Below are 24,007 nucleotides of genomic sequence, written 5' to 3'. Positions count from 1 at the left end.
TCACCTGGTGCCAAGTCTCCAGAAAGAATCCGCCATCCAGTCTCAAGGAGGTTTCCAAAGCCTCCTCTATTCCAGTTGGTCCCTCTCACACTCAGCTTCTGGGGCCAAAGCGGGAGCCACATTGTGGCAGTGCCCCCTTGGGGTTCAGAGAAAATTCTCCAGTGAATGTCTCCGCCTGGTCCTCTGTTGGCGGGTCCTCCCTGCCCCCAGATACCTGGGAATTTGCCCTGTGGAATACCTCACATCAGAGCTTGCTGGGGAGACCCCTGTCTCTCTTCTTCTCGGTGCCAAGGAAGGTGCTGAGTTACCCGGCTTCCTTCATATGACAAGACTTGTATTCCGAAGGACTGAAGAGTGTGGGCTGAGAGCTGGGAAAACCAGAGAGGGAGGTTGAAGCCAGGACACTTGGGGAAGCAATGGGGTGCAACAGGTGGCGGGGAGGAAGCCACGGCTGGAGAGCACAGTTTGACCCCGCGGCGTGCCAGCGGGCAGGAGGGGGTCGCCTCTGGGGCGTAAGCACATCCAGCCCCACATCTTGTCCCTGAAGCAGCTCCCTGCCGGCCACAGCCTGGGGCCGCGGGTTTCCTCCGCCCAGGCCGCGCGCCGCGGGCTCGCCGCCTCCTCCCTCCGCCTCCCCCGCCCCTGGCTGTCTGGCAGCGCCGCAGTGGCGGCGTGGGGACGGGGGGCCTCAGCAACCGGGCTCCCGCCTGCTTCCCGCGCCCGCACGAGCCTCCCCCGCTCCCCACCGCAGCAGCCGTCACGTCGTCGGAGATTTCCATCGGGGCGGGCCTGGGGCGGGGAGCGCGGGACGGGGCGGGGCGAGTGGGAGGAGTGAAAGTTGGAGCCCAGCAAAAGCCTCCACACCGCGCTCAGTGCGGCCAGAGCGTGAGCCGCGACCTCCGCACAGGTGGTCGCGCCGGTCTCCGCGGAAATGTTGTCCAAAGTTCTTCCAGTCCTCCTAGGCATCTTACTGATCCTCCAGTCGAGGTGAGTCTCCATCCCGGGACCCGGGAGCCCTTCGCGCCCAGCTCCCTCTCCCCGGGAGCAGGGACGGCTCCCGGGACCCCAGCGGCCCCGCGTTCCTCGAGTCCCGCGCCCGCTTTGCCCCGGCCCTACCGCGGGCTGGCCGAGTCCCGCGTCCCCTCGATGCGCGCCAGCCTCGGCCCGCCTCACTGTAGGATGGGCTCCCGGGGTCCTTGAAGGGGAGCTCCAAAAGGAAGACAGGACGCCAAAAGGAAGACGGGACTCCAGTTCGCGGATTCCCGCTCTCAGAAGCACTGCGGTGGCCTGGTGACAAGCACTCCTCGGAGTCTTGCGCAGGAACAGGGGAGCGGCCCCGGGGTGACCAGCCAAGGCAGGCTTCAGCTACTGGGGGGCCGGAGGTGCATTTTGAGAAGGGGGTGCGCGGGCCGAGGGAGCTTAACTGCGCCAAAAATGTGTGAGTGTTGCCTCGTGTGTTCTCTGCTGCTCACATTTTTTGTAAGAGTGCCTACTGAGTTCCAGGCACTGCGCCAGGCAACTCTGACTTTACTTGCTTCCCATGCCGCTGCTCCTGTTGGTGCCAGTCTCAGGCACGAGCTTTGGTTTAGTCTAAGGGTTCCCGCACCAGCTATGCCCCCTCTCCACCGCTGACAGCCTCCCACTTCCTTAACTCATCCCTAGACACCCTGCTGGGCCTTGGGCAGACTGGAGCCAGAGGCCAGGAATATTATTCTCCTCTGAAGTCTGTGGTTTGGGCCGTAGATTTCAATCCCCTTCTCCCCTTTCGGGTTTCCCTTGAACAACCATCTTCCCTCACACCTTCTCCTCGCCCTGAGACTTGGCTAGGAGGGTCGTGCCCTGGATGTGTGGCTTTTTGGGGTGGAAGATGACTGCTTCGTTTTGTCGTTGTTGTTTTGAGATGGTTCCTGCTGTGTGTGAAGTGTCACAAATTTGCAAGCTTCCTGATCTGTGGAGCTTTCTCGAAGTTTCCATGGCACTGGGCTTGTGTCTTGTTTATCTGTTCTGGGGAGGTGGGGTGGCTTCTCTCCCTACCCCAGATTGCGTTAGCTCTTCAGAGAAGGGGATGTGTAGCTGCTTGCTGGCTCACTGGTGCCCTGGAGTGGGGCTAGCCTCAGCAGGGGCTTGATAAATGTTTTTCTATGCGTGCTAGCAATTTCCAGTCATCCACATCCCTCAAAATGGGATTTGGACTAGTTGAGAAAGCTGACGTGGTGACTGGCTAGGGCAAAAGATGGCTCTGGGGTGGGGGAAATAAGAAGGGGTGGTCAGAGAGGAAAACAGCAGGGAAAAGGGACTGGGGAAATGGAAACTACCCTTCAAGCATAGCAACCTGTGGTGTCAGGAAAGAGCTGAGGAGGTGACAATGGGGTGTACTGGGCCACACTGAACCAGAAGACCTCTCCCTGGTCCAGGCTTAGCCTCAAATTAGTTGTGTGACTTGGGGCACAGTCCTTCCTCTATCTGGGCCTCAGTTTGTCCATCTGTAGAATGAAAAAAAGATCTGATTTAGAAAAAAATCCAACATCTTTTCTTATGCGCCTCCCCCCCCCCACTTCTCACACCACCAACAGTCGACTGTTTGGGAGGGGGTAGTGCAGAGATTCAACTTCATGCTGGACCATTATGTCTAGAGACATGTGAATGTCTGAAAAACTGCCCTGGAAAATCCCACTATTCCAATGTGTGAGTGTTTTTCAAGTTTTTATTCTGTCTAGCCCCGAAAGTGAGCTTCATGGCTGGCTGGGGAAAGGTATGCATTGTCAGTAGCTCTTCAACCCCAAGGACCTCAAGATGAGGTTTTGTTTTGTTTGTTTATTGTTGTGTTTTTTTTTTAACTGGCAAAAGCCAATTTTAGGATTAAAGCCACCTTATGACCCTCTGATATCATTTTTATTGCAGACCTAGTCTAGGGGCAGGAGGGCTGTGGTGGTCTCAGTGCTTTCAGGTTTATTTGTTTGCCTCTGCACTTTTAAACTTGGGGCAGCGGGGAGGATCTCGTCCATGGATTTCAGACATCTGGGAGGGGCTGCTTCAGGCGTTTAGGTGGTCCTGTCTGGCAGTGCTCAGTCTACCACTGACTGCCGGTTCTGATTGTGCCACGTTTCCAGCCACATCACTCATTTTACAGGGTCTCAGGTCTCCATTTTTCCTCCTGTCTTCCCATAGTCACTGGCCCTTATCTTTTGAGATGGATGGGAGTTTGGCCTCAGGGAAAGAGGACATCTTCTAGATATGGCGTTTGAAAGTAGAAACTGTATTTTCCAAGCCCAGTTCTTCCCTCGCCCACAATGGGAAGTAGCCACTTCAGACATGAGAAATGGTGTGGATTTGGCACATCTGTATGCCACTTAAGCAATTCTAACAGCTTGAAATACTGCAGAAAAAATGCATTTTGCTTCTTAAGTTGGCAGTCCCTTGGTCCGCAATACAGGGGTCATGCCAACGTCTCTTGCCCTGTTTACCCCTTATTTTAGGAAACAAATTGCCTTATGGCTTAAAAAAATCCTTTTGGAAGTGTGACGTGCCGGTAGAAAAGCATAGACATCATGAGTGAACAGCTCAGTGGCTTTTCACAGGTAAACAGGCCCGTGTAACCAACACCTAGATCAGGAAATGCAGCATTGCAACCCCCTCACCACATACACACACACACACACACACACACACAGAGACACATACACACACACACACACACATGCATCTCCAAAATGCCTGTCCCCGTACACTTTCCTCCCCAAAGGAAACCACTCTCCTGCTTTCCAGTATCACAGATTAATATGGGACGATGGCTTTTAAAAAGACTTTTAATTATAATTTTTTAAAGACATATAAAGGTAGGGGGAACAGTGCACGGAATCTCCATGTAGCCATCACCACCCCCATTGTTTATGAACTCATGGCCACTCTTATTTTCTTTTACCCCACCCACCCTCCAATTCCAACTTAGATTGTCTTGAAGCATATCTCAGACATCATATCATTTTATATGTAATTGTTTTAGTATGTATTTCTAGTCATTAATATTTCACAAACATAAGAAAATACCATAATTACACCAAAAATGAAAGAATAATTTATTCATGTCTCAACTGTCCACTCAGTGTTCAAATCTCTCCTATTGTGTCATAAATGATTTCTGTTTGTTTTTCAAGAGTTTGCTTTTAAATAAAATAAGATCCAGATATTAGCAAGTGGGGCATTTTGATTTTTAAAAACACTTTTTATGGAATTAGAACATGTATACAGAGAAGTGCTCAAATCATAAGTGTACAGCTGATGAGTTGTCAGAATATGACCACAGCGGTGTAAAGAAAGCCAAATCAAGGACCCGAATGTGAGCAGGACCTCAGAAGCCCCCTTTGTCACTGCCTCCCAGCAAAGGCAGCACTATCCGGACTTCTAACACCATCGGTGAGTTTCATACCTTGGCAGATGGCCTTTAACATTTTTGTTTAATTCAATTATTCTTACTAATCTTCTTCTTTTTCTTGGCTGTGGTGCATGGCTGTGGAGCTCAGGGTGGACTCCTGTTGGGCAGCCAGTTCCTGGATGGCTGTCTGTGGGTGGAGGACTCCCGCCTTTCCTGTTGAGACACCCACAAAGGCTGCTCTTTAGCCTCCTTCCCTTCATCCCCTTCCCCTGCCCCCAGTGCAACGAGTATTACACAACCAACAAAACCGCAAAATATTCCCACAATTTTCTGGTCCTCTCTGGGAGAGGCCGCTCTGGCTTTCGCAAGCATTCCTCTCAGCCCTGGCCTTCTGCCTGCTCCTCACTCCCGGTTGGTGCTGGTCAGGCTGACTAGAGGCCAAGGCTAGTCACAGTGGGCCAGCGCTCAGACATAAATGCCCTCTTCATTTCACGTGTAACATTCTTTTAAAATCTAGGTCTTGGTTTTGTTGATTTTTTTTTAAATAAAAGAGTGATCATAAAAGAGGGACAGCATAGAAAGTCCCCAAAGAGCAGCAAGGTTTAAAAGAAATTCACAAGCCTAATCTGTCACTGTCTTATAATTTGCTATTACCAGTCACAATTTAACTAAGTTTTGTGTTGAAAACTTGTTTTGGTTTGCTTCTGTCCCAAGAGGCACTAGCTGGGGCCCCTACAGAGTGCAGGGCAGAGCTTCATTTTTCGTTTGAATGTTCTAGGGTCGAGGGACCTCAGACTGAATCAAAGAATGAAGCCTCTTCCCGTGATGTTGTCTATGGCCCCCAGCCCCAGCCTCTGGAAAATCAGCTCCTCTCTGAGGAAACAAAGTCAACTGAGACTGAGACTGGGCGCAGAGTTGGCAAACTGCCAGAAGCCTCTCGCATCCTGAACACTATCCTGAGTAATTATGACCACAAACTGCGCCCTGGCATTGGAGGTGAGGAGCAGAACGACGTTCTTCCCCTCCTAGAGGGTCCAGGGGTTGAGGGCATAGGCATGGAGAATGCACCTGGGCAGTAACAGAGGGTGCCATGCTCATGGACAGGAACATCTGCTATTGACCTGTCAGGTAAGAGATATTAACTCTATTCTCAGCAGTGTCATTGACCTTGATCAAGACTTTTCCCTTCTCTCGCCCTCAGTTTTTCCAGTGGTAAAATGAGAGGACTAAACTAGATTGTTGATCTTCAAGATGTGTGTCCAATTCTTAACAGTCCGTGAGCTTGGTTTTGCCATGAAAGAATAAATAAAGAAATAGGATTAGATGCTGAAACTGTGTGGTCCAACACTTACTTGACTCCCCTTTCATCCCCTCTGACCACTTCCTCCCCTGTCCCATGCGCCTGTTTGACACTTACCCTCTGCTGCTTCTGCTTCCCTTATAGAGAAGCCCACTGTGGTCACTGTTGAGATCTCCGTCAACAGCCTTGGTCCTCTCTCTATCCTAGACATGGTGAGTACTAAGCTTTTTTAGTACTATTTCCTAGCCCAGGGGCTGACCTATGGGACCTTCCACAGACTTCTGCTTTCTGCTCTGTACTTCTGTAACAACTCCAATAATTTATTTTCTGGAGGGAGGGAGGGATTTTTTAACCACTGGTTTGAGAATGAGACTGGAAAAGTAGCAAGGTAAGTCCCTTGCTACTTGAAGAGGATCTTCAGAATCATGACCATATCTTCCAGTTTTTTCATTCAAAATAGAAATAATAAAGCAATTTTAGACACCACAATGGACTGCCTCTTTTCTTCTGATAATTATTGTATGGACATAAGTCTAAAGTTACTAGCTCTTGCTCTAAGACTGTTCTATATTTTTGCTCTACTTCCTTCTTTCCTTTTCCACTCGTATCATCATAGTGTCAGCACTGCCCCCATTTAGCTTTCATCATCTCCCACCTAGAATACACCTACTCCACCTACTAAGTTGGCCTCCCAAGTGATGCACCTCCTGCAGTCCCAGCACTGCTTACTACATGCAGTTGAAGGCCCTCCATGGTTGTATTCCTCTTCACCCTTTTAGAGACCACGTGCTTTGGTCACACTAGAATATTGGTGTTCCCAGACCACCTTGTACCTCTGAGCTTTCATTCAAGTGATTTTCTATTTGGTATGCCATTGTTCCACTTTCTTACTTGTCAGCTGCCTTCTTTTTCGGTATCTAGCTCAGACAGCATCTCATTCATGGCATCTCCCCTGACCTCCACACCTGTTAATTGCTCCTTTCTTTCTCACACCACATTCTTCTCTTTGGCAGTTACATCTTTCCAGCTTATATCACAGGTGTTTACCTGATCTTGCCTACATCATTTCATTGTAATTATCTGTGGTATGTCGGCCTTGCTGTCTTCTCCATGAACTCCTTGATGTCAAGGGCTCCATATATGTTAGCTAAGCAAATGAGTGATGAATGATGCTCTGCAAGAATCACTTGCATCTGCAGAGCCTGACACTGAGGAAGGCTTTGGTAAGCAACTCCATCACAGCCACAGACATGGCTTGGCCCAGGGCAAACAAAATTTTAGCATACTCACAGGTACTCAAAAAGTGCCATGTGACTGGGTGAGTTAGAGCCTTGGCTCTGAGATGGGCCTTGCAAATAGACCCTCAATGCTAAGTTAACCTTCATGGAAAATCAAGGTGTTCACATAGGCTAAGTGGAAAAGCAAGGTTCCCCACTCCCAAACCATGAGACTTTGGCTGCCTGATTCTTCAGGCACACTACCTATGCATTACTATGTAACAAATTATCCCCAAAACATAGTGTCTTAAAACAACAAATAATCATTATCTCACAGTTCGTGTGGGTCAGGAATCCAGGCATGGCTTAGCTGGGTTCTCTGTTTCAGGGTCTCTCACAAGCCTGTAATCAAGGTGTCAGCTGGGGCTGGAGTCTCATCTGAAGGCTCAACTGAGGGGGGATCCATTTCCAAGACCACTCACAGGATTGGCAGGATTCTGTTCCTCTCTGGCTGTGGTCTGGAGGTCTCCCTCCATCCTTGCCATGTGCACCTATCCACAGGGTAGCTCACAATATGGTAGCTGGCTTCTTTCAGAGTGAGGAAGAGTATGAGAGAAGGTGCTCAAGATGGAAATCACGGACGTTTTATAATCTAATTTTAGGAGTGACATCCCATTGCTTCTGTGATATTCTCCTCATCAGATGCAAATCATGAGGTCCATCCCAAGTCAAGTGTAATCCCTGTCAAGGGATTACAGAAGGGCACAAACACCAGGAAGTGAAGAGCACTGGAGGACATCTCAAGAGTCTGCGGGCTACACATGGTCATGATGTTCTTCTGTTAGAGCAACTCCTAGAATTGAGTTGCTGAGAACTAACAAGAACAGAAGCATGAGAGCAGATAGATGTTTTTGAGTTTCTGTCTACATTTTAAAATTGGTGGGGTTTTCTTGACTCTTCCCTTGATAATCAGATTTACTTTTTGCTGCTACCAGTGCGTTTACCACTATGAGAATTGTAGTCTCCTTTTAGTCTTGCAATTTACCTTTTAAAAATGGGTATGAATTTAGCAATTAATTTTGCTAGCATTGTTTATAAACTAAGAAGCACTAAGTTCTGTGCAAGAACCAGAGGTTGAGGGCTTGTGGTCCCACCATTGTTGTCACTGTTAACCCTTTCAGGTCATTGGTGTAGGAGTGGGGAAAGTGGCTCACGATGCTATTCTAGCTGGGCAGAGAGCCTCCTACAGCAGTCTCTGCCTATCCTCTTCAGCATGCCAAAAGCCAAATGTAGTGCTCAGTCCACAGTAACCTCATGGCTCCCAGAAATTTGCATAGCTATTTATTTGTTCCTTTCTTCTAGTTCTCTGCTCCTTTGGCTGACTAAGGCACTGCCAACCTGATTTGGAAGTAACCGGTCTAATTTCCACAAGCTGGTTTGCCCCTTCTTTTCTAGCATGTCAATCTCCACCCAGTTGGTGGTGGCTAAATTTCCTTAGGTGGAGTGGAGAGAACCACACACTGACAAATGGAGCAGGGGGCGCTAAGATGCTTTGGTTTGCTTTCTGGGTGAGACAGCATCCTGTAAAACTGAAGAGTAGTGGAGAATTTGTGACTAAAATCTCCTTGCTGTTTGGGAAACCAATTTCTATCTACAAGAGCCCTTGTAGCAGAGCAGTAGCCCCACTCACAGTAGCTGAATGCGCTGTCTCTCCTTGCTCCATGGCTATTCATGCTGCCAGCAGTGGCCTCACCTGACAATGCTTGAAGGATATAGTCTAATAACCCAGCAGTCACCAAACCTAGCATGGAACACAGGACTGGTTCAGAAAAGAGACAACAACTTTATTTTCTTTGGCCAGTAAGGTGGCACTTTAGCCTGAGCCAAGTGTCTTTTGAAAATTCCAAACCCTCACATGTGGTGTTAAATTTTCCTGAAATGCCTTGCCTTCTACATGGTTCCAAATAGTTCTTTAAAGCTGTGGGAGGTCCCTGTTCTGTGGTGTACTTGGTAAGGAGGGGACACACGTCTCTGCCACATAGTCACAGAACATACCAGTACCCAGTACATTCTTGTCTCCTTGGATCCTCATGACAGCCTGCATGGAAGCCAAAGCTGCCGTTAGGATATGGATCCCTGTTTTACATTTGAGGAAGCTGAGCCTTCTCAGAAATGTGAGTCCCAGCATTGGGTACATAGTTGGTGTAGTTGCTTGAGGGGAGTTTCAACACCTTTCAGTCAGACGTTGTTTAGAAAGCAGGCCTTGTCCTCCAGGAAGGAAACCTGAGTGCACAGTTTTGTAACACCCAGTCTGAGATTAAAAGGCAATGAACAATCTGGGAATCACTGCCCATCATAGCATCGATAGTTGCTAACGCTTTTTCTTGCTGTGGTAATTATCGCAGTTGATTCTAGTTCCAAAACACTGAATTTCTAGAGTTTCGGCTGAGCTAAAAGGGATGTACATCGCAAGCTCCTTTGTCAAACTGGGGAAAAAGTGAACTGTTAGTTATCAGTTGATATGTAATGAACTTACAGTTGTCGAATAGAAATTAAATGCTTATTTGAAACACTTCATAACATAGAGCATAAACACAGTGTGAGTGCAGAGGGAAAGGCTTCCCACTGGCTACCAAGCAGTTCACGAGGCCTGGGAATGAAGGAGGCTCTGCTGGCCAAGTTTAAACTGCCAGCCACTTGGGACAGTAGAAACACTTGGAAGACATTTGTGGAGGCAGGTGGGGCAGGTCGGGGTCAGAGGCTCTCATTCAAATGGGAGCCAGGCTCTGCCAGCTCTTTTCTGTCTGCTTCTCTGGCCTACTCCAGGGAACATTCTCAGTCTTCCCTTCCATGGCTGGCCCCCAGCAGTTTGGTGGCTGCTTTTACAATCTTTTGTCCTGGGCAGCAAAGGCAATCAGGGATTTTCTTGATTTCTTCCCCAAGGGCCGTGCCCGCCTCCATGGTTGTGGGTATTCATTGTTTGATGCACAAGAAGTCAGCGGAAAGACCTAGGGATTCTGCAGAGAAAATTGGACCTTGGTACCTAAAGAGATTGTTGGTGCAAGTGAAAGCCATCCCAGGGCCAGGCTGCCATTGACTATTTGTGTGACTTTGGATAGCCCCCTTTCTCATAGAGCCTTAGTTTCCTTATCTCTAAAATAACTCAGAGTTCTGCCTTGGCCTGCTTGTGGTACTTGCTGTTCGAGCTGCTTGGAGTTCTATTGCAGTAGGGTTTTTTTCTCCCTTCACCACCAGTGGTGTACATTTCTAGCTTCTTCCTATTCAATATCATTGTTGATGTTTAACAGACATTTTATGGGACAGACAATATCTGGAGACCAAATAATCACGGATATATCTATGCACACGAACACACACATTCAGAGGTTACAGGTGCTTATTTGAAAGGAAAAACAAAATAAGCAAAATAAAAAAAGATTCTCCTTGTTTAAAAAACATGAGACTAAATAGAGGTTTCTCTCGTGACTCAAAACACTCCTTTCCCCCCCAGCTCCCCTGAGATGGAGTCTCGCTCCATCACCCAGGCTGGAGTGGAGTGGCACGATCTTTGCTCACGTCAACCTCCGCCTCCCATGTTCGAGCCATTCTCCTGCCTCAGCCTCCCGAGTAGCTGGGATTACAGATGCCTGCCACCATGCATGGCTAATTTTTGTATTTTTAGTAGAGATGGGGTTTCACCACGTTGGCCAGGCTGGTCTTGAACTCCTGACTTCGTGATCCGCCCTCCCAGAAGGCTGTAAAACCTCCCAGAAGGTTTTAAGGAAGCATAAAAACAACTGGATAGTTGTGGTGACACACAAACCTGAAACATGTGCCTCCCAAAGTGGCGGGACTGCATGCTTGAGTCATGGCGCCTGGCCTCCACAACACTTCATTTTTATTATAATTCTGGAGAATGAAGGATTGGGGTTAATTAACATTGGTGCTCCCCAAATAAAAGCTGAAAGGGGAAACTCCACTGTATGCAATCAATGGTGTGTGTGCTTGTAAATTTTTAAAACAATTTTGAGCTGGGATCTTTGATTTACTATGGAAATGTGGGGACTGAGAGGGTGTTGACCTGGCTGGAGTAGCATCACAGCCTACACAGGAGCAATAAGATGAAGAGCCCAGCCCATGGAATTAAGCCACCATCGCCTGTCTGTTTCTAGATGAAATGTATCCTCTGAGACTGTGATCTAGTTGGGAATTATATTTTATTTTGGAACACCTGGAAATAGAAAACTCCTACAGCCAAACTCATGCCACCTTCCTCTGTACAAACCTAAGTGGATTCCAAAGGGTCTATCTACTTGATAAGCCCATCACAGAATAGCATGGAACCTTTGCCCACTGGTAAAGGGAGGGTGTCAATGTCAGCTCTGGAAACAGGGCAGTTGTTTTGAGGAGGAGGGCACTTACAAATTATTTATAGTCTCCCATTTAACAAAGAGGATAACAGAGAAAGATACGAGTTTTAGCCAAGGTCACAAGAACATTTATTTAAGACTTTGATTATAAATGGAAACAATTCTACAGAAAAAAAAAAAAGTGAGACTAATTGTCACAAGAACATTTATTTAAGACTTTGATTATAAATGGAAACAATTCTACAGAAAAAAAAAGTGAGACTAATTGTCACTAGAGTCTAACAGTTCTCCTTGCCTCCACATTACCTTGAAATCATTTATTTGTAGGGCGCATTCAGTTTTCTGTAGTGTCAGTCAGTGTCTTCTGGATATTTTCTAATCTTTTTTTATTTTGACATAATTCCATGTTTATATTTCCACGTGTGGGCGTAGTGTACAGACATGTCATTTTTAGTGATCAAGTCCTATGTTGTCTTATCGTTTGCCTAAGTGAAAGGTTCTCTTATTCTCACTTATAAGGAAACATAAAAACAACTGGATAGTTGCGGCGACACACAAACCTGAAACATGTGCTAATGAAAATCCTCAGAATCTATAACGTCAGAGCTAACAGTACCTTTAAAGATCACCAAATCTCACCTATCCCATTGTTGTGTTCATGTTGATCATGTATACCTAGTGATCATAGGCTTCCTTAATTCAACTGCATTAATCCAGTAGTCTTGACTATGGTGTGACCAGGAAGGTGCTCTAGATTTCAGTTTTATCCAGTAGTGTCTTTCAATTTGCTCCATGTCAGTAAGATCTGCATGGACCATAGTCACATTTGCCATTCTGTTGGGCAACACTTTCCCAAAGTGTGGAATCATTTTAAAGTGTGTGGTTGACCTTGTAGGATAAACACAGCACAAAGTGAGTAGTAGTGCTATGGACCAAGTACTAACAAGTACTATCACACTTTGGTGAAAAGAATCGCCTGTGAGCAGACTGTCAGTTGACTGTGCAATCCTTGCAGATCTATTGGTAAAACAAGTGGTTGGGTTGTTGAAGCTGAAAACTTTTAGTCATGAATGTCTACCCTAGAGAAAAGACTCAGGAGGGCAAGATTGCAGTCTTCAAGTGCCTTTCCTTGATTCAATGTTGGCTCTGATTTAAGATCATAACCAATTTAAGCCACTGTCAAGAAAGAATAAGAAATGCCCCATTAAAGATATGTGTCAATTGTAAGATGCACCCTGACTTCAGAAATGTGGGAAAAAGACAGATTCAATGACGTATCATTTCTGGAGATCTCTCCTCTGGAACTGAAACTAGACTTGCTCTATGTGCTACCTGAGAGCACAGTGGGGATTATAAGAGAAAGTAGTAGGGAGCTTTGTTTAAGGCAAACTTTTCTATTGTCCTGAGTTGTGTGAGAATTGTGTTAACTGCTGCATGATGTGAGGACCTAGCTCCCCTTGCTCACGGTAATCAAGCAGGGCATGACTGACTTCTCATTTGGGATCATTAGGCTTGGTAACCTCTGAGTTCCCTTCTAGTTCTGACATTGGAAGAGTCTTTGAGCAGAGAGAAGGGACCTCATCCCACTCCTGCTTCCTGGTCTAGTGCTCAATGCATTCCACCACATTGCCTTTAGGATTCTAGGTTAGGGAGTGGCAAACAATATGTTTGCATGTGAATGTCCTTTTTCTGTTCATCCCCAAGTATGTGCTTTTCTGTCCTTCCCACCAGGAATACACCATTGACATCATCTTCTCCCAGACCTGGTACGACGAACGCCTCTCTTACAACGACACCTTTGAGTCTCTTGTTCTGAATGGCAATGTGGTGAGCCAGCTATGGATCCCGGACACCTTTTTTAGGAATTCTAAGAGGACCCACGAGCATGAGATCACCATGCCCAACCAGATGGTCCGCATCTACAAGGATGGCAAGGTGTTGTACACAATTAGGTATGTCAAGCCTCTGGAGTCTCACTTCCTGGAATTCTCTCTCCCCTTCTGATAATTTTAGCTAAAGATCCATGGGCAGAGATCTCATCCTGAATGATACCTCTAAGGGCCTGTCCAGCTTTCCTAGACCATGAGCTCAGCCCCCTTATGTAACAGATATAGAGGCCTCAAAATAGAAAGATATTGCTTAAAGCCACACACCAAGTTTGTGGCAGAGCTGGAACTGGTACTCAGTTACTTGGCTCCGAGTCCAGAGCTCCCTCAACTAGGATGTGCCAGTATGACTGCATTATCTAGACAATTCCATCCTAAGTGGGCACTCGATGTAAAGATACGTCCACAGTGGTGGAATTGTTCAGGCAGAGCAGCAGCACGGTAGTGGCAAAGGTACCTAAGATCAAGTTGGATACTTGAATTCCCAGCAGGGGAAGGTTGTGTGTGGGGGATAGTAGGGAGGCTGTTGGCAGGTCCTGGAAACTAGGCTGGGCGAGAAAACAAAAGCCGATCGAAGTTGCTCCATACGTTTCTCTAATGATGGAGCCCAGAGTAACCAGATACTTCTAAGCTGTTTGTTTGTTTGTTTTGTTTTGTTTTGTTTTGTTTTGTTTTCTCTCTTGTTATCTCTCCTTTGAGCTTTTTGTCTTAAATTCTAGCGAGGTCCAGGCACGGTGGCTCACGCCTGTGATCCCAGCACTTTGTGAGGCTGAGGCAGGCAGATCACTTGAGGTCAGGAGTTCGAGACCAGCCTGGCCATCATGGGAAAACCCTGTCTCCACTAAAAATGCAAAAATTAGCAGGGTGTGCTGGCACTAATTCCAGCTACTCGGGAGGCTGGGGCATGAGAATTGCTTGAGCCTGGGAGGCAAGAGGCTGCAGTGAGCTGAGATCACGCCACTGCCCTCTAGCCTGGGTGACAGAGTGAGACTCTGTCTCAAACAAACAAAGAAAAAAATTGACTCTGGCCATTCATTGGTGGTAGTCCCTAGACCAAAGTTGGGTGGATACGGAAGTGCTTAGGGCCAGCCTAATGAGGCTCCTTTCTCCCTTCCAGGATGACCATTGATGCTGGATGCTCACTCCACATGCTCAGATTTCCAATGGATTCTCACTCTTGCCCTCTATCTTTCTCTAGCTGTGAGTACCTTCTTAAGTTTCTGGGGCCCCAGAAACATGCTGGGCTCCTTCTTTTTCTCATCCTTGCCATTTACATTTTTCTGCCTCTGCTTTTCTTCTAAAATGCTGCCAAGGTTGTGCAGGACTTCCATCCTCCACCCTCATTTCCTTTCCTGCCAACAATACTGTGTTGCTCATCCCTTCCACGTGCCTCTGAAGTGTATCTCAAGTATGTCTGCTCCTCTCCATCTCCACTGGCACTACCTTGGTTTAGGCCTTTGTTATCTTCCACCTGGACTTTTGCCACATCTTCACTTTGAAACTGCACATGTCCAAAATGAAATTCATTGTCTCCTCCAAACCTCTACCACCAAAACAAGTGTGTTGCTTCTGGGTTCCCATCTGTCTCATTGAAGAGGACCATCACTCACCCGGTTGCCCAAATCAAGAACTTTGATGTTCCCTCTCCCTCACCTCCTGCATCTAATCAATCAGCACATCCTGTTGGTGTTTCCTCCCAGTCTCTATCGATGCTGTCTATTTCTCTGCACCCTGTACAGCTTTGACTTCCACCTGCATTAATTTAATTCTGCCTGGATTACTACACTGGCCTCCTTGACAACATGTTGTCCTCACAGAAGGACCAGAGTGACCTAGCTGAAGGGTCACCTAGGTTGGGTCACTTCTTAGTCTCGAATCTGCCGTTAACTCTCATGGATCAATTTGAAATTCCTTAGAATGAACCTCAAGGCCATTCATGAACTGGACCCTGCCACCCAATCCTGTGCACCTCATCCTCTGTGAGCTAGCCATCCTGAACTTTTGTCCTTTCCACAATACACCAGGTGTTTCACCTTTCTATACTGCCCCTTAACCCCTTCAACCTCATTCTTATTGAGAATATTTACTTGAGTTTCAAGATTTAATGGGAATATCACCTGCTTTATGAAGTCTTTTCTGAGTATGTCCCCAAGTGATCTTTATCTACTTTTTGTTTCCCTGCTGTTCTGTGGACATAGGTTTTTCAGAGCTCCTCCAAAAATCACAGTAGTATTCTCACTGTCTTATAAAATTAAATGTGATTGCTTGAGTGTAGGGTTCATGCCTTGCTCATCTCTGTATTTCTGGCCCAGGGCCTGATACTGAGGAATGCTCAGTAAACGCACTCATTGAATGGACTTCAACAATGAGGTAAGAGAGGCAAGGTCCCACAGCTGGTGAGGCCAGAGACAGGACTCCAAGGCATTGTGCAGGCTGACTTCATGCTATTGGAGACCTCAGGTGGGCTTCCAAGTCTCATAAGACCCTCTTTCTCACATTCCTTTCCAGTTTCCTATCCTGAGAATGAGATGATCTACAAGTGGGAAAATTTCAAGCTTGAAATCAATGAGAAGAACTCCTGGAAGCTCTTCCAGTTTGATTTTACAGGAGTGAGCAACAAAACTGAAATAATCACAACCCCAGTTGGTAAGCGTGCCAGGGCTTGGCGGAAGTCCAGGAAGGTGGTAGGGATAATTGGAGATGGCCATCCATACAAATGCTTTGCAGTCATCCCATGCAAACATTGTAAGACATGGCTCCTGTCTTATAATTGCTAAGCACTTACAACTGTTTGCAGAGGAAACTGAGACTTTGTAACTATGTCGCAGTCTCATCTGCAAAGAAGTAAGTGCTTTGCCAAGCTCCTTGAGAGGTTAGGTAAGTAGATAAAGTTCTGCTGCTGTCAGAATGTGCAGCTGGCTTTTTCATGCAGACCCTTCAGTTTCGAGGTTACAACACTGACCTCTTTGGATGACTTTGGGGAATGGAGCTCATGTGAGTTCTCCATACCCAGAACCAATCCAGTCTGGTTGAATGGGAAGCAAAGTCCATTGTAGTGGGAGGTAGAGGCTAGAGTTCTAATGTCAGCTAGTTTAAGGCTGGGAAAGTCTGGAGGAAGTTACAGCAGCTACACTGGCTGCTGCATTGACATTTATCTTAAAGGAACAAGTCTGAAAAGCACAGATTCTTATCAAAGGCTTCATGGTGGATTCCACATAGACATAGTGGCCACTGGTTTTCTGACCTTTTCTCTGACAAAGACTAAAGGGGAAGGTCCTGGGTATCTTACACTTCAGCTCCCAATTAGATGTGAGCATCTTCACTTATGTTCCTAGGTGATCTGAATGAGGAGCCAAGGGACCTCCCCAGGGTAGCTCCCAGAGCAACCCTGGAAACACTCTTCACACATCCTGACCAAGTTCAGGGCAGTGAAGGCACTGCCCTCATCGTTTCCAGAATGTGGATGGAGCCAGTCACCCAACCAGCCATTTGTCGTGAGAGGCATCTTGTTCTGCTACCATGTGACTAGGGAGAAAATCTGCTTTTGTTTCATTTATTGAGTCAGTCTCTGGATGAGGGAAAGCTCATGCTCATGTGGCTAGAGCTTTGCTTGCACAGTATTAGGCAGGGGCAGAGGGCTGGCCTACCTTAAAAATACTTGCCCTTTTTCTTGGGGACTCTGGGGAAGCAGTTTTACTACCTTTGACTTGGGAGCCTTGCTCTTCTGCCAGCTAACCATGGGCCTGCCTCTTGGTTTTCTGCACCTCAGCTTTTCCCGGATAGGTGGGGACCCATCATCAAAAGTGACAGAGAAGATAAGGCCCAGGGGCTTTCAAGTCACTAGTGGTTCCGTTTAGTAGATGATTGTGCATTGTTTCAAAATGGTGCCCTAGTGACTACAAAGCCCCAGAGCCAGCATCATCATCAAAGCAATGACAGTAGGTAAGCACCAGACCTCCTTGGGAGTGAGGAGGATTCTTGAGGAGAAAAGAGGTCTTCTTTCTCCTCTGCTGGAGACTAGTTGATCTGGAGACGTGGTTCCTTCAATGTCAGAGTTATCTTTGGGACTGGTCTCAAACTCTTCCAGTTGGGCCCTGGGGCAGGTCTCTCCATCTGGAGCATACTTACGTGCTCGGCGATTAAGGGTTCAGAATGCAGTGGTAGCCTGCTACTCTGGCCATCTTGGACCTTGATCCAGAGAATCTCTGCTTCAGGAGGTTCTAAGAGAGTCCAGCCCTGCCTCCAGAGAGAGGCTTGCCCTTCACTGATGGCTGTGGAGCCTCTGATGGAATATTATTGCTGGTCAGGAATTCACTGTCTTACAAGGAGGTTTCCTTCTCCTCTAGACAGTTCTGTTCATCAGAAAACTCTCCCTGTTCTTCTGAAATTGGAGTCTCTGGAAGTTCCACACATTAGGCTTAGTTCTTTTTCCTTGGAACTATCCAGGTTACATTAGTCCAGCCACTGTTTCACAGGGCCGAGATTAAACGATCAACATCATCATTCCCGGCATGGATCATAGTCTGTTGTAGTCTACATAGCCCTAGTTTATTTTTCTTCCCTTATTCTTCAAAGCTTTGGGTCCATTCATTCTTCTAGTCCCAGTCCTCTGGACATGGTCTATTTAATTGTGTCCCTCTGACACTGCAGTGACCAACCGTGATCTGGTCAAAGAGGATAAGAGTTTGAGCAGAAAACCATTTTTAGCATATATTTTTTTGCTTTGGTTCATCAGCCCCAGATATATTGTTTTCCTTACCCGTGCTTCTCTCACTCCTCAAGAAGAAGAAAGTGTGTGTTAGCATCTTTCTCTTGTCCTTCAAGACAAATTGGCATCTCTTGACGAGCGGAGAAGGTTCGTTTTTGGCCAGAATAAATAAAATTAAAATAGAATCATCCAACAGAATAATAAATCTTCGTGCAACAAGAATATATTATATAAACCCAGCAATTTTGCAGGGCCTGGGTATAACTAATTAGAAGTGTCTTAAATTGCAGTCAAGATCCCACGGCAAGAGGACTTTTGATAAATACATTCTGGCCAGTAGGCAAGTGCGAGGGTGGTCCGTGCAGCAGCTCTGGAGGAGTTCTATCCCAAAGCTATACTCAACACACAGGTTTCCCACTGACAACAGGTCGCTCCCTTGCCTTCTTCCAGAAGAATCTGAGAAGCTTTGCTCCTTGAGTTTCAGTGCTGCCAAGGTGAGTAGGAAAGGCTGCTCTTCTCATTCAGCTCCAGCCCACCCAGACCTGCTGGGCAGTTGATCCACTTTCCAAAATAGGAGGACACACGGACAGGTTAGTGTTCTGATCTGCTTTACAAAGCTGTTGCCTGACAGGAGCAAGAGTTGCTGAGTGTCTGCTGGGTTCCAGGCTGTTCTGAGCTTGGATGGGCAGGGGCTAAGCCACAGGGCCTGCATGAGCCCTGCCTTGAAGGGACTTAAAAGACGACCTAATTATAGGCCTAGGAATTTTACAGTATTGCAACTGCAATGTCATGCTGAAAGTGGAAAATGATGTCCTGGGCTCAGAGAAAAGCCCACACCAGCCCGGGAGTCATGATAGCAGCAGAGTGCTTGGGGAGGGTGTGTCAGAGCATAAAGCAGCATGAATGCTACAAAAGAAGATGCCAACTAGAGATATAGGTTGTCATCAGGTCCTGGAGGAGCCATGACCGTCTAGCTGAGAGCCATGACCAAGGACACAATGTCCAAGTGACTCTGAGGACCTCAGTCTGCCCTGTGGATGTGTATGCCACAGACCTGACTTCTGGAGGGCTGATTGAAATGTTCATTTTAAGCTTTTTCTTCTCTTTTCCTGAAACACTCAGTTTGGGTTAGGGGTCATAGACTAAGACCAAAGAGTCCAGGGTTAGAATCTTGGTGTAAAATTGCAGGCCATCTCAGGAAATCTGTGAGCAGATGGGATTGGCTTTGGGTAAGGTGCGTGTGTAAAATGTCAGTGGGAGCCGGGTCATGGTGGGCCTTTAGCATCAGATTCCAGAGTGCAGATAGTCTATATAGCTCATGTGAAACAGGGAGCCACCAAAACTTTGGGGAGCAGGCTAGTGCCGGTTTTGACCACCTGTGGAGCAGTGCTCACTCACTAAGGCATTTTGCCATCACATGAATGTGCAGAAAGGAGGCCAAAAGCATTCTGTGCTTCTCCACCACAGCACAGACTTCCCTAGTCTCATTTGCTGAGAGTAGACATTCTGAGGGCCAGCAGTGCAGGTGTGATGTGCCTCAGAGGGTACGAAGCCCTTAGTCAGCCATCTGGATATCAGCTGCGTGGGCATGATATCTAGAAGGCTAATTGATTTTTTCACTTTCACCTGACTCTCTTGCCAACCTGCAGAGACAGACATTGGGTGTAGGACAGTGAACTGAGAAGGAAGCTATTAAGATTCTGGCCTTGGCTTAGCTCTCAACTGGCCATTGGTCTTGCAGTAAGTCTTTTTTCTGGGCTTCTTCTGGTCCAATTTGTATGTATTGCATTGTCACATCATGCCTCTATCCTAGGGAATACTGTGAGCTGAAAAATGAGACCCTTACTGTTCACGTCCTGCTAAGGGGGACCGTCGTGTCAGCACTGTAATGCAGTGATGTTTTTTGTGTCTTTCAGGTGACTTCATGGTCATGACGATTTTCTTCAATGTGAGCAGGCGGTTTGGCTATGTTGCCTTTCAAAACTATGTCCCTTCTTCCGTGACCACGATGCTCTCCTGGGTTTCCTTTTGGATCAAGACAGAGTCTGCTCCAGCCCGGACCTCTCTAGGTAAGAGGAGAAACAGGTATACGCATAGGCACATGGCTGGGAGTTGGCTGGGCCAGGGCAGAGTTGCCTTGTCATGGAGTCTTTTAACCAATGTCGCACATAGGTCAGGAGCTGAGCCCATCACTCTTGTGCTCTTGCAGGGATCACCTCTGTTCTGACCATGACCACGTTGGGCACCTTTTCTCGTAAGAATTTCCCGCGTGTCTCCTATATCACAGCCTTGGATTTCTATATCGCCATCTGCTTCGTCTTCTGCTTCTGCGCTCTGTTGGAGTTCGCTGTGCTCAACTTCCTGATCTACAACCAGACAAAAGCCCATGCTTCTCCGAAACTCCGCCATGTATGAGCTGGGTGTGGGAGTGGTGGCAAGGCTTTGGAGTGTGGAGACGTGCTAGCAAGGGTACTGGGGTTGTGGCACATGGGTGGTCAGCTTGCTGAGTGATGGAATGTTACCCAGGGTGGTGGGGGGATTGAATCAACTTCCTGATGTCATGGTGAGAAGTTGGAGGAGAGAAGCCAAGATATGGTGTGCCAAAGACAGTTTCCAGAAAATCCGGAGGCAGCACTTAGACTTGGGTTATCTTCCCTTGACTTTTCCCCACTTCTTTCCTTGTCCATTTTAGCCTCGTATCAATAGCCGTGCCCATGCCCGTACCCGTGCACGTTCCCGAGCCTGTGCCCGCCAACATCAGGAAGCTTTTGTGTGCCAGATTGTCACCACTGAGGGAAGTGATGGAGAGGAGCGCCCGTCTTGCTCAGCCCAGCAGCCCCCTAGCCCAGGTAGCCCTGAGGGTCCCCGCAGCCTCTGCTCCAAGCTGGCCTGCTGTGAGTGGTGCAAGGGTTTTAAGAAGTACTTCTGCATGGTCCCCGATTGTGAGGGCAGTACCTGGCAGCAGGGCCGCCTCTGCATCCATGTCTACCGCCTGGATAACTACTCGAGAGTTGTTTTCCCAGTGACTTTCTTCTTCTTCAATGTGCTCTACTGGCTTGTTTGCCTTAACTTGTAGGTACCAGCTGGTACCCTGTGGGGCAACCTCTCCAGTTCCCCAGGAGGTCCAAGCCCCTTGCCAAGGGAGTTGGGGGAAAGCAGCAGCAGTAGCAGGAGCGACTAGAGTTTTTTCTGCCCCATTCCCCAAACAGAAGTTTGCAGAGTGTTTGTCTTTGCTGCCCCTCTCCCCGACCTGGCCCATTCACTGAGTCTTCTTAGAAGACCATTTCAAATTATGAATAAATGGGCCACCTTCCTCTTCTTCAAGGAGCATCCGTGATGCTCAGTGTTAAAAACCACAGCCACTTAGTGATCAGCTCCCTAAAACCATGCCTAAGTGCAGGCGGATTAGCTATCTTCCAACAATGCTGACAACCAGACAATTACTGCATTTTTCCAGAAGCCCACTATTGCCTTTGTAGTGCTTTCGGCCCAGTTCTGGCCTCAGCCTCAAAGTGCACCGACTAGTTGCTTGCCTATACCTGGCACCTCATTAAGATGCTGGGCAGCAGTATAACAGGAGGAAGAGATCCCTCTCCTTTGGTCAGATTATTATGTTCTCAGTTCTCTCTCCCTGCTACCCGTTTCCCTGCAGATAGATAGACACTGGCATTATCCCTTTAGGAAGAGGGGGGGCAGCAAGAGAGCCTATTTGGGACAGCATTCCTCTCTGTCTGCTGCTGTGACATCTCCCTCTCCTTGCTGGCTCCATGTTTCGTCTGCACTACCAATTCAATGCCCTTCATCCAATGGGTATCTATTTTTGTGTGTGATTATAGTAACTACTCCCTGCTTTATATGCCACCCTCTTCCTTCTCTTTGACCCCTGTGACTTTTTCTGTAACTTTCCCAGTGACTTCCCCTAGCCCTGACCCAGGCACTAGGCCTTGGTGACTTCCTGGGGCCAAGAAACTAAGGAAACTCGGCTTTGCAACAGGCATTACTCGCCATTGATTGGTGCCCACCCAGGGCACACCGTCGGAGTTCTATCACTTGCTTGACCCCTGGACCCATAAACCAGTCCACTGTTATACCCGGGGCACTCTAACCATCACAATCAATCAATCAAATTCCCTTAAATTTGTATGGCACTGGAACTTTGGCAAAGCACTTTTGACAAGTTGTGTCTGATTGGAGCTTCATGATAGCCCTGTGACATCTTTAGGGCAGGATTCTTATCCCCATTTTGCAGATGGAAACCCTGAGGCACAGATTTCTGTGGGACTGTGGATCTCACTGGAAGCTATCCAAGAGCCCACTTTCACCTTCTAGACCACATGATAGGGCTAGGCAGCTCAGTTCACCATGATTCTCTTCTGTCACCTCTGCTGACACACCAGTGGCAGGGCCCAGAATGGCGACCTCTCTTTAGCTCAATTTCTGGGCCTGAGGTGCTCAGACTGCCCCCAAGATCAAATCTCTCCTGGCTGTAGTAACCCAGTGGAATGAATTTGGACATGCCCCAATGCTTCTATATGCTAAGTGAAATCTGTGTCTGTAATTTGTTGGGGGGTGGATAGGGTGGGGTCTCCATTTACTTTTTGTCACCATCATCTGAAATGGGGAAATATGTAAATAAATATATCAGCAAAGCATTCAAGGTGTGGCTGGTTTCTCTGGTGTTCAAGTTTGTTCTCAGCCCAGGTTTTAAATCTGAAATCCATGACCCAAATATTTGCTCCCCTCTCCCATCCATAATTTCCAGACCTGCCAGGCATGGACCATGTACCCTTCTCTCATTAGTAAGGAATGGGAATGAAGGGAGAAGTGCACCTGGGTATGTGGCACCCTTTACAGTTTCCCTTAATTGCTCCTATGCCCCTGCTGGCTCCGTGTCCCTTTTGCCTTGCCTATCACTCTAGCCCCCCTTATCAGAACTAGACGGTTCCTAGGGACCACCAGACTCAAAACATTCCCCTCCTCTACCATGGAAAGATGAGGATTCTGAGGCACAGAAAACAGGAGATACTTGTCTCCTGTCACACAAGGACTTAATAATGGAGTGGGACTGGACCTTAGAAATGCTAATACCCTGGCCAGGCTTGGAGCAAGCCTGGACACCTTGGATTATTCACCTTTCAAAATAAGAGACTCTAAAGGTATGCTGGGAAGTGTGGCCCTGGCATCCTGTGACACTTCTAACTCTAAAGGAACTCAGAAACAATAATGAGAACCAAAGAGGAGACAAAAAGGCTATATTTGAACAGCCATTTTTGCCAGAAAGCCTTTAGAATGATGCTCAAACACTTTGCATGCAAGAAACTCACAGAAAATATAAGGAACAATTTTAGAACTAGGAAAGTAGTTCCTCACTAAAGATATAGGGAGGAAAAAAGGCAGTGTGGCTCTTAGGCAATGTAGACATGCAAATTTGTAAGCAGTCATATTTAAACGGATTTTGAAACACAGAAATAGTGCAAACCAGATTTTTTAATCACACTGTAATAAATCTACAAATACATAAAATCCCTACATCGGTAAATTTTTAGAAGCTCACATAAATAGTTATTTTGAAAGGAAAAAATTAAAATCATAATTAAGTGCATAATATCTAAAAAATAAAATTAATGAATGACATGCAGCCAACACTGCACTTAGAGAAAAATTCATAATTTAAACATTTCAATTACTAAACACAATGGAAGAAAACTGAGTTAGGCATTGATAACTAGAAATTGGAAAAAGGACAAAAACATTATACATTAGAAACATTTGGAGCGTTAAAGGAATTTTAAAAATAAATAGCACGGAACCAATTAAGCATTTGAAAAACAAGAAATAAAGCTAGGCCCCTATGTCTCTCCTCATCCAAATTACAGATGAATCAAAAATTTAAAAACTTTTTGAAAGGAAACCATAAAGACACTATAAGACAATATGGGTGAATATGTTTATATTCCTGGAATGGGAAAGGCCCTTCTAAGCATGACGTAAAATACCAGAAACAAGAAAGGAAAAGATTGAAAACAGTGTTCATATTAAGAAATAATAACAAAAAAAGGAAAAAAATGTAGAGTAAAACACACTTTCACATTTTCATAGGTCAGGTTTTCTGGGAAGCAGTCTTTGAGACCAAGATTAGAAGGCAGGAAGTTGG

The 24,007-nt window shown here is 46.7% G+C and overlaps 1 protein-coding gene and 2 non-coding genes across 4 annotated transcripts; all 3 read left to right on the top strand.

Moving 5' to 3' along the window:
• Window positions 1-852: 852 nt before the first annotated feature.
• Window positions 853-22,505, top strand: GABRE (gamma-aminobutyric acid type A receptor subunit epsilon). 2 transcript variants are annotated; one of them, XR_001714205.2, is made up of 9 exons: window positions 853-987; window positions 5,151-5,368; window positions 5,817-5,884; window positions 12,991-13,211; window positions 14,263-14,345; window positions 15,654-15,791; window positions 19,770-19,922; window positions 20,063-20,322; window positions 20,546-20,632. XR_001714205.2 is itself a non-coding variant. In XM_016944447.3 (9 exons), exons 1-9 carry the CDS (start codon window positions 932-934, stop codon window positions 20,927-20,929), a joined length of 1,521 nt encoding a protein of 506 aa, XP_016799936.1. In that variant the 5' UTR covers window positions 855-931; the 3' UTR covers window positions 20,930-22,505. The 2 variants fall into 2 exon arrangements, 1 of the variants encoding a protein (XP_016799936.1); XM_016944447.3 differs by having other exon boundaries at window positions 855-987; window positions 20,063-20,262; window positions 20,546-22,505.
• Window positions 15,918-16,001, top strand: MIR452 (microRNA mir-452). Its single transcript, NR_035808.1, is given in 1 exon segment — window positions 15,918-16,001. It is a non-coding gene; the product is annotated as a microRNA mir-452 (primary transcript).
• Window positions 16,972-17,052, top strand: MIR224 (microRNA mir-224). Its single transcript, NR_032056.1, has one exon. It is a non-coding gene; the product is annotated as a microRNA mir-224 (primary transcript).
• Window positions 22,506-24,007: the final 1,502 nt, after the last annotated feature.

This window comes from Pan troglodytes, chromosome X (assembly GCF_028858775.2).
Source record: "Pan troglodytes isolate AG18354 chromosome X, NHGRI_mPanTro3-v2.0_pri, whole genome shotgun sequence".
Taxonomy (NCBI): domain Eukaryota; kingdom Metazoa; phylum Chordata; class Mammalia; order Primates; family Hominidae; genus Pan; species Pan troglodytes.
Note: the sequence above shows the minus strand (reverse complement) of the source record. Positions and strands in the feature narration are given on the sequence as shown.

Coding starts and splice junctions, on each gene's coding strand:
- GABRE (XM_016944447.3), top strand. CDS start 932: ATGTTGTCCAAAGTTCTTCCAGTCCTCCTAGGCATCTTACTGATCCTC. Junction 5,885..12,990: donor CTCTCTCTATCCTAGACATG/GTGAGTACTAAG, acceptor CCTTCCCACCAG/GAATACACCATTGACATCAT. Junction 20,263..20,545: donor CTTCTCCGAAACTCCGCCAT/GTATGAGCTGGG, acceptor TGTCCATTTTAG/CCTCGTATCAATAGCCGTGC.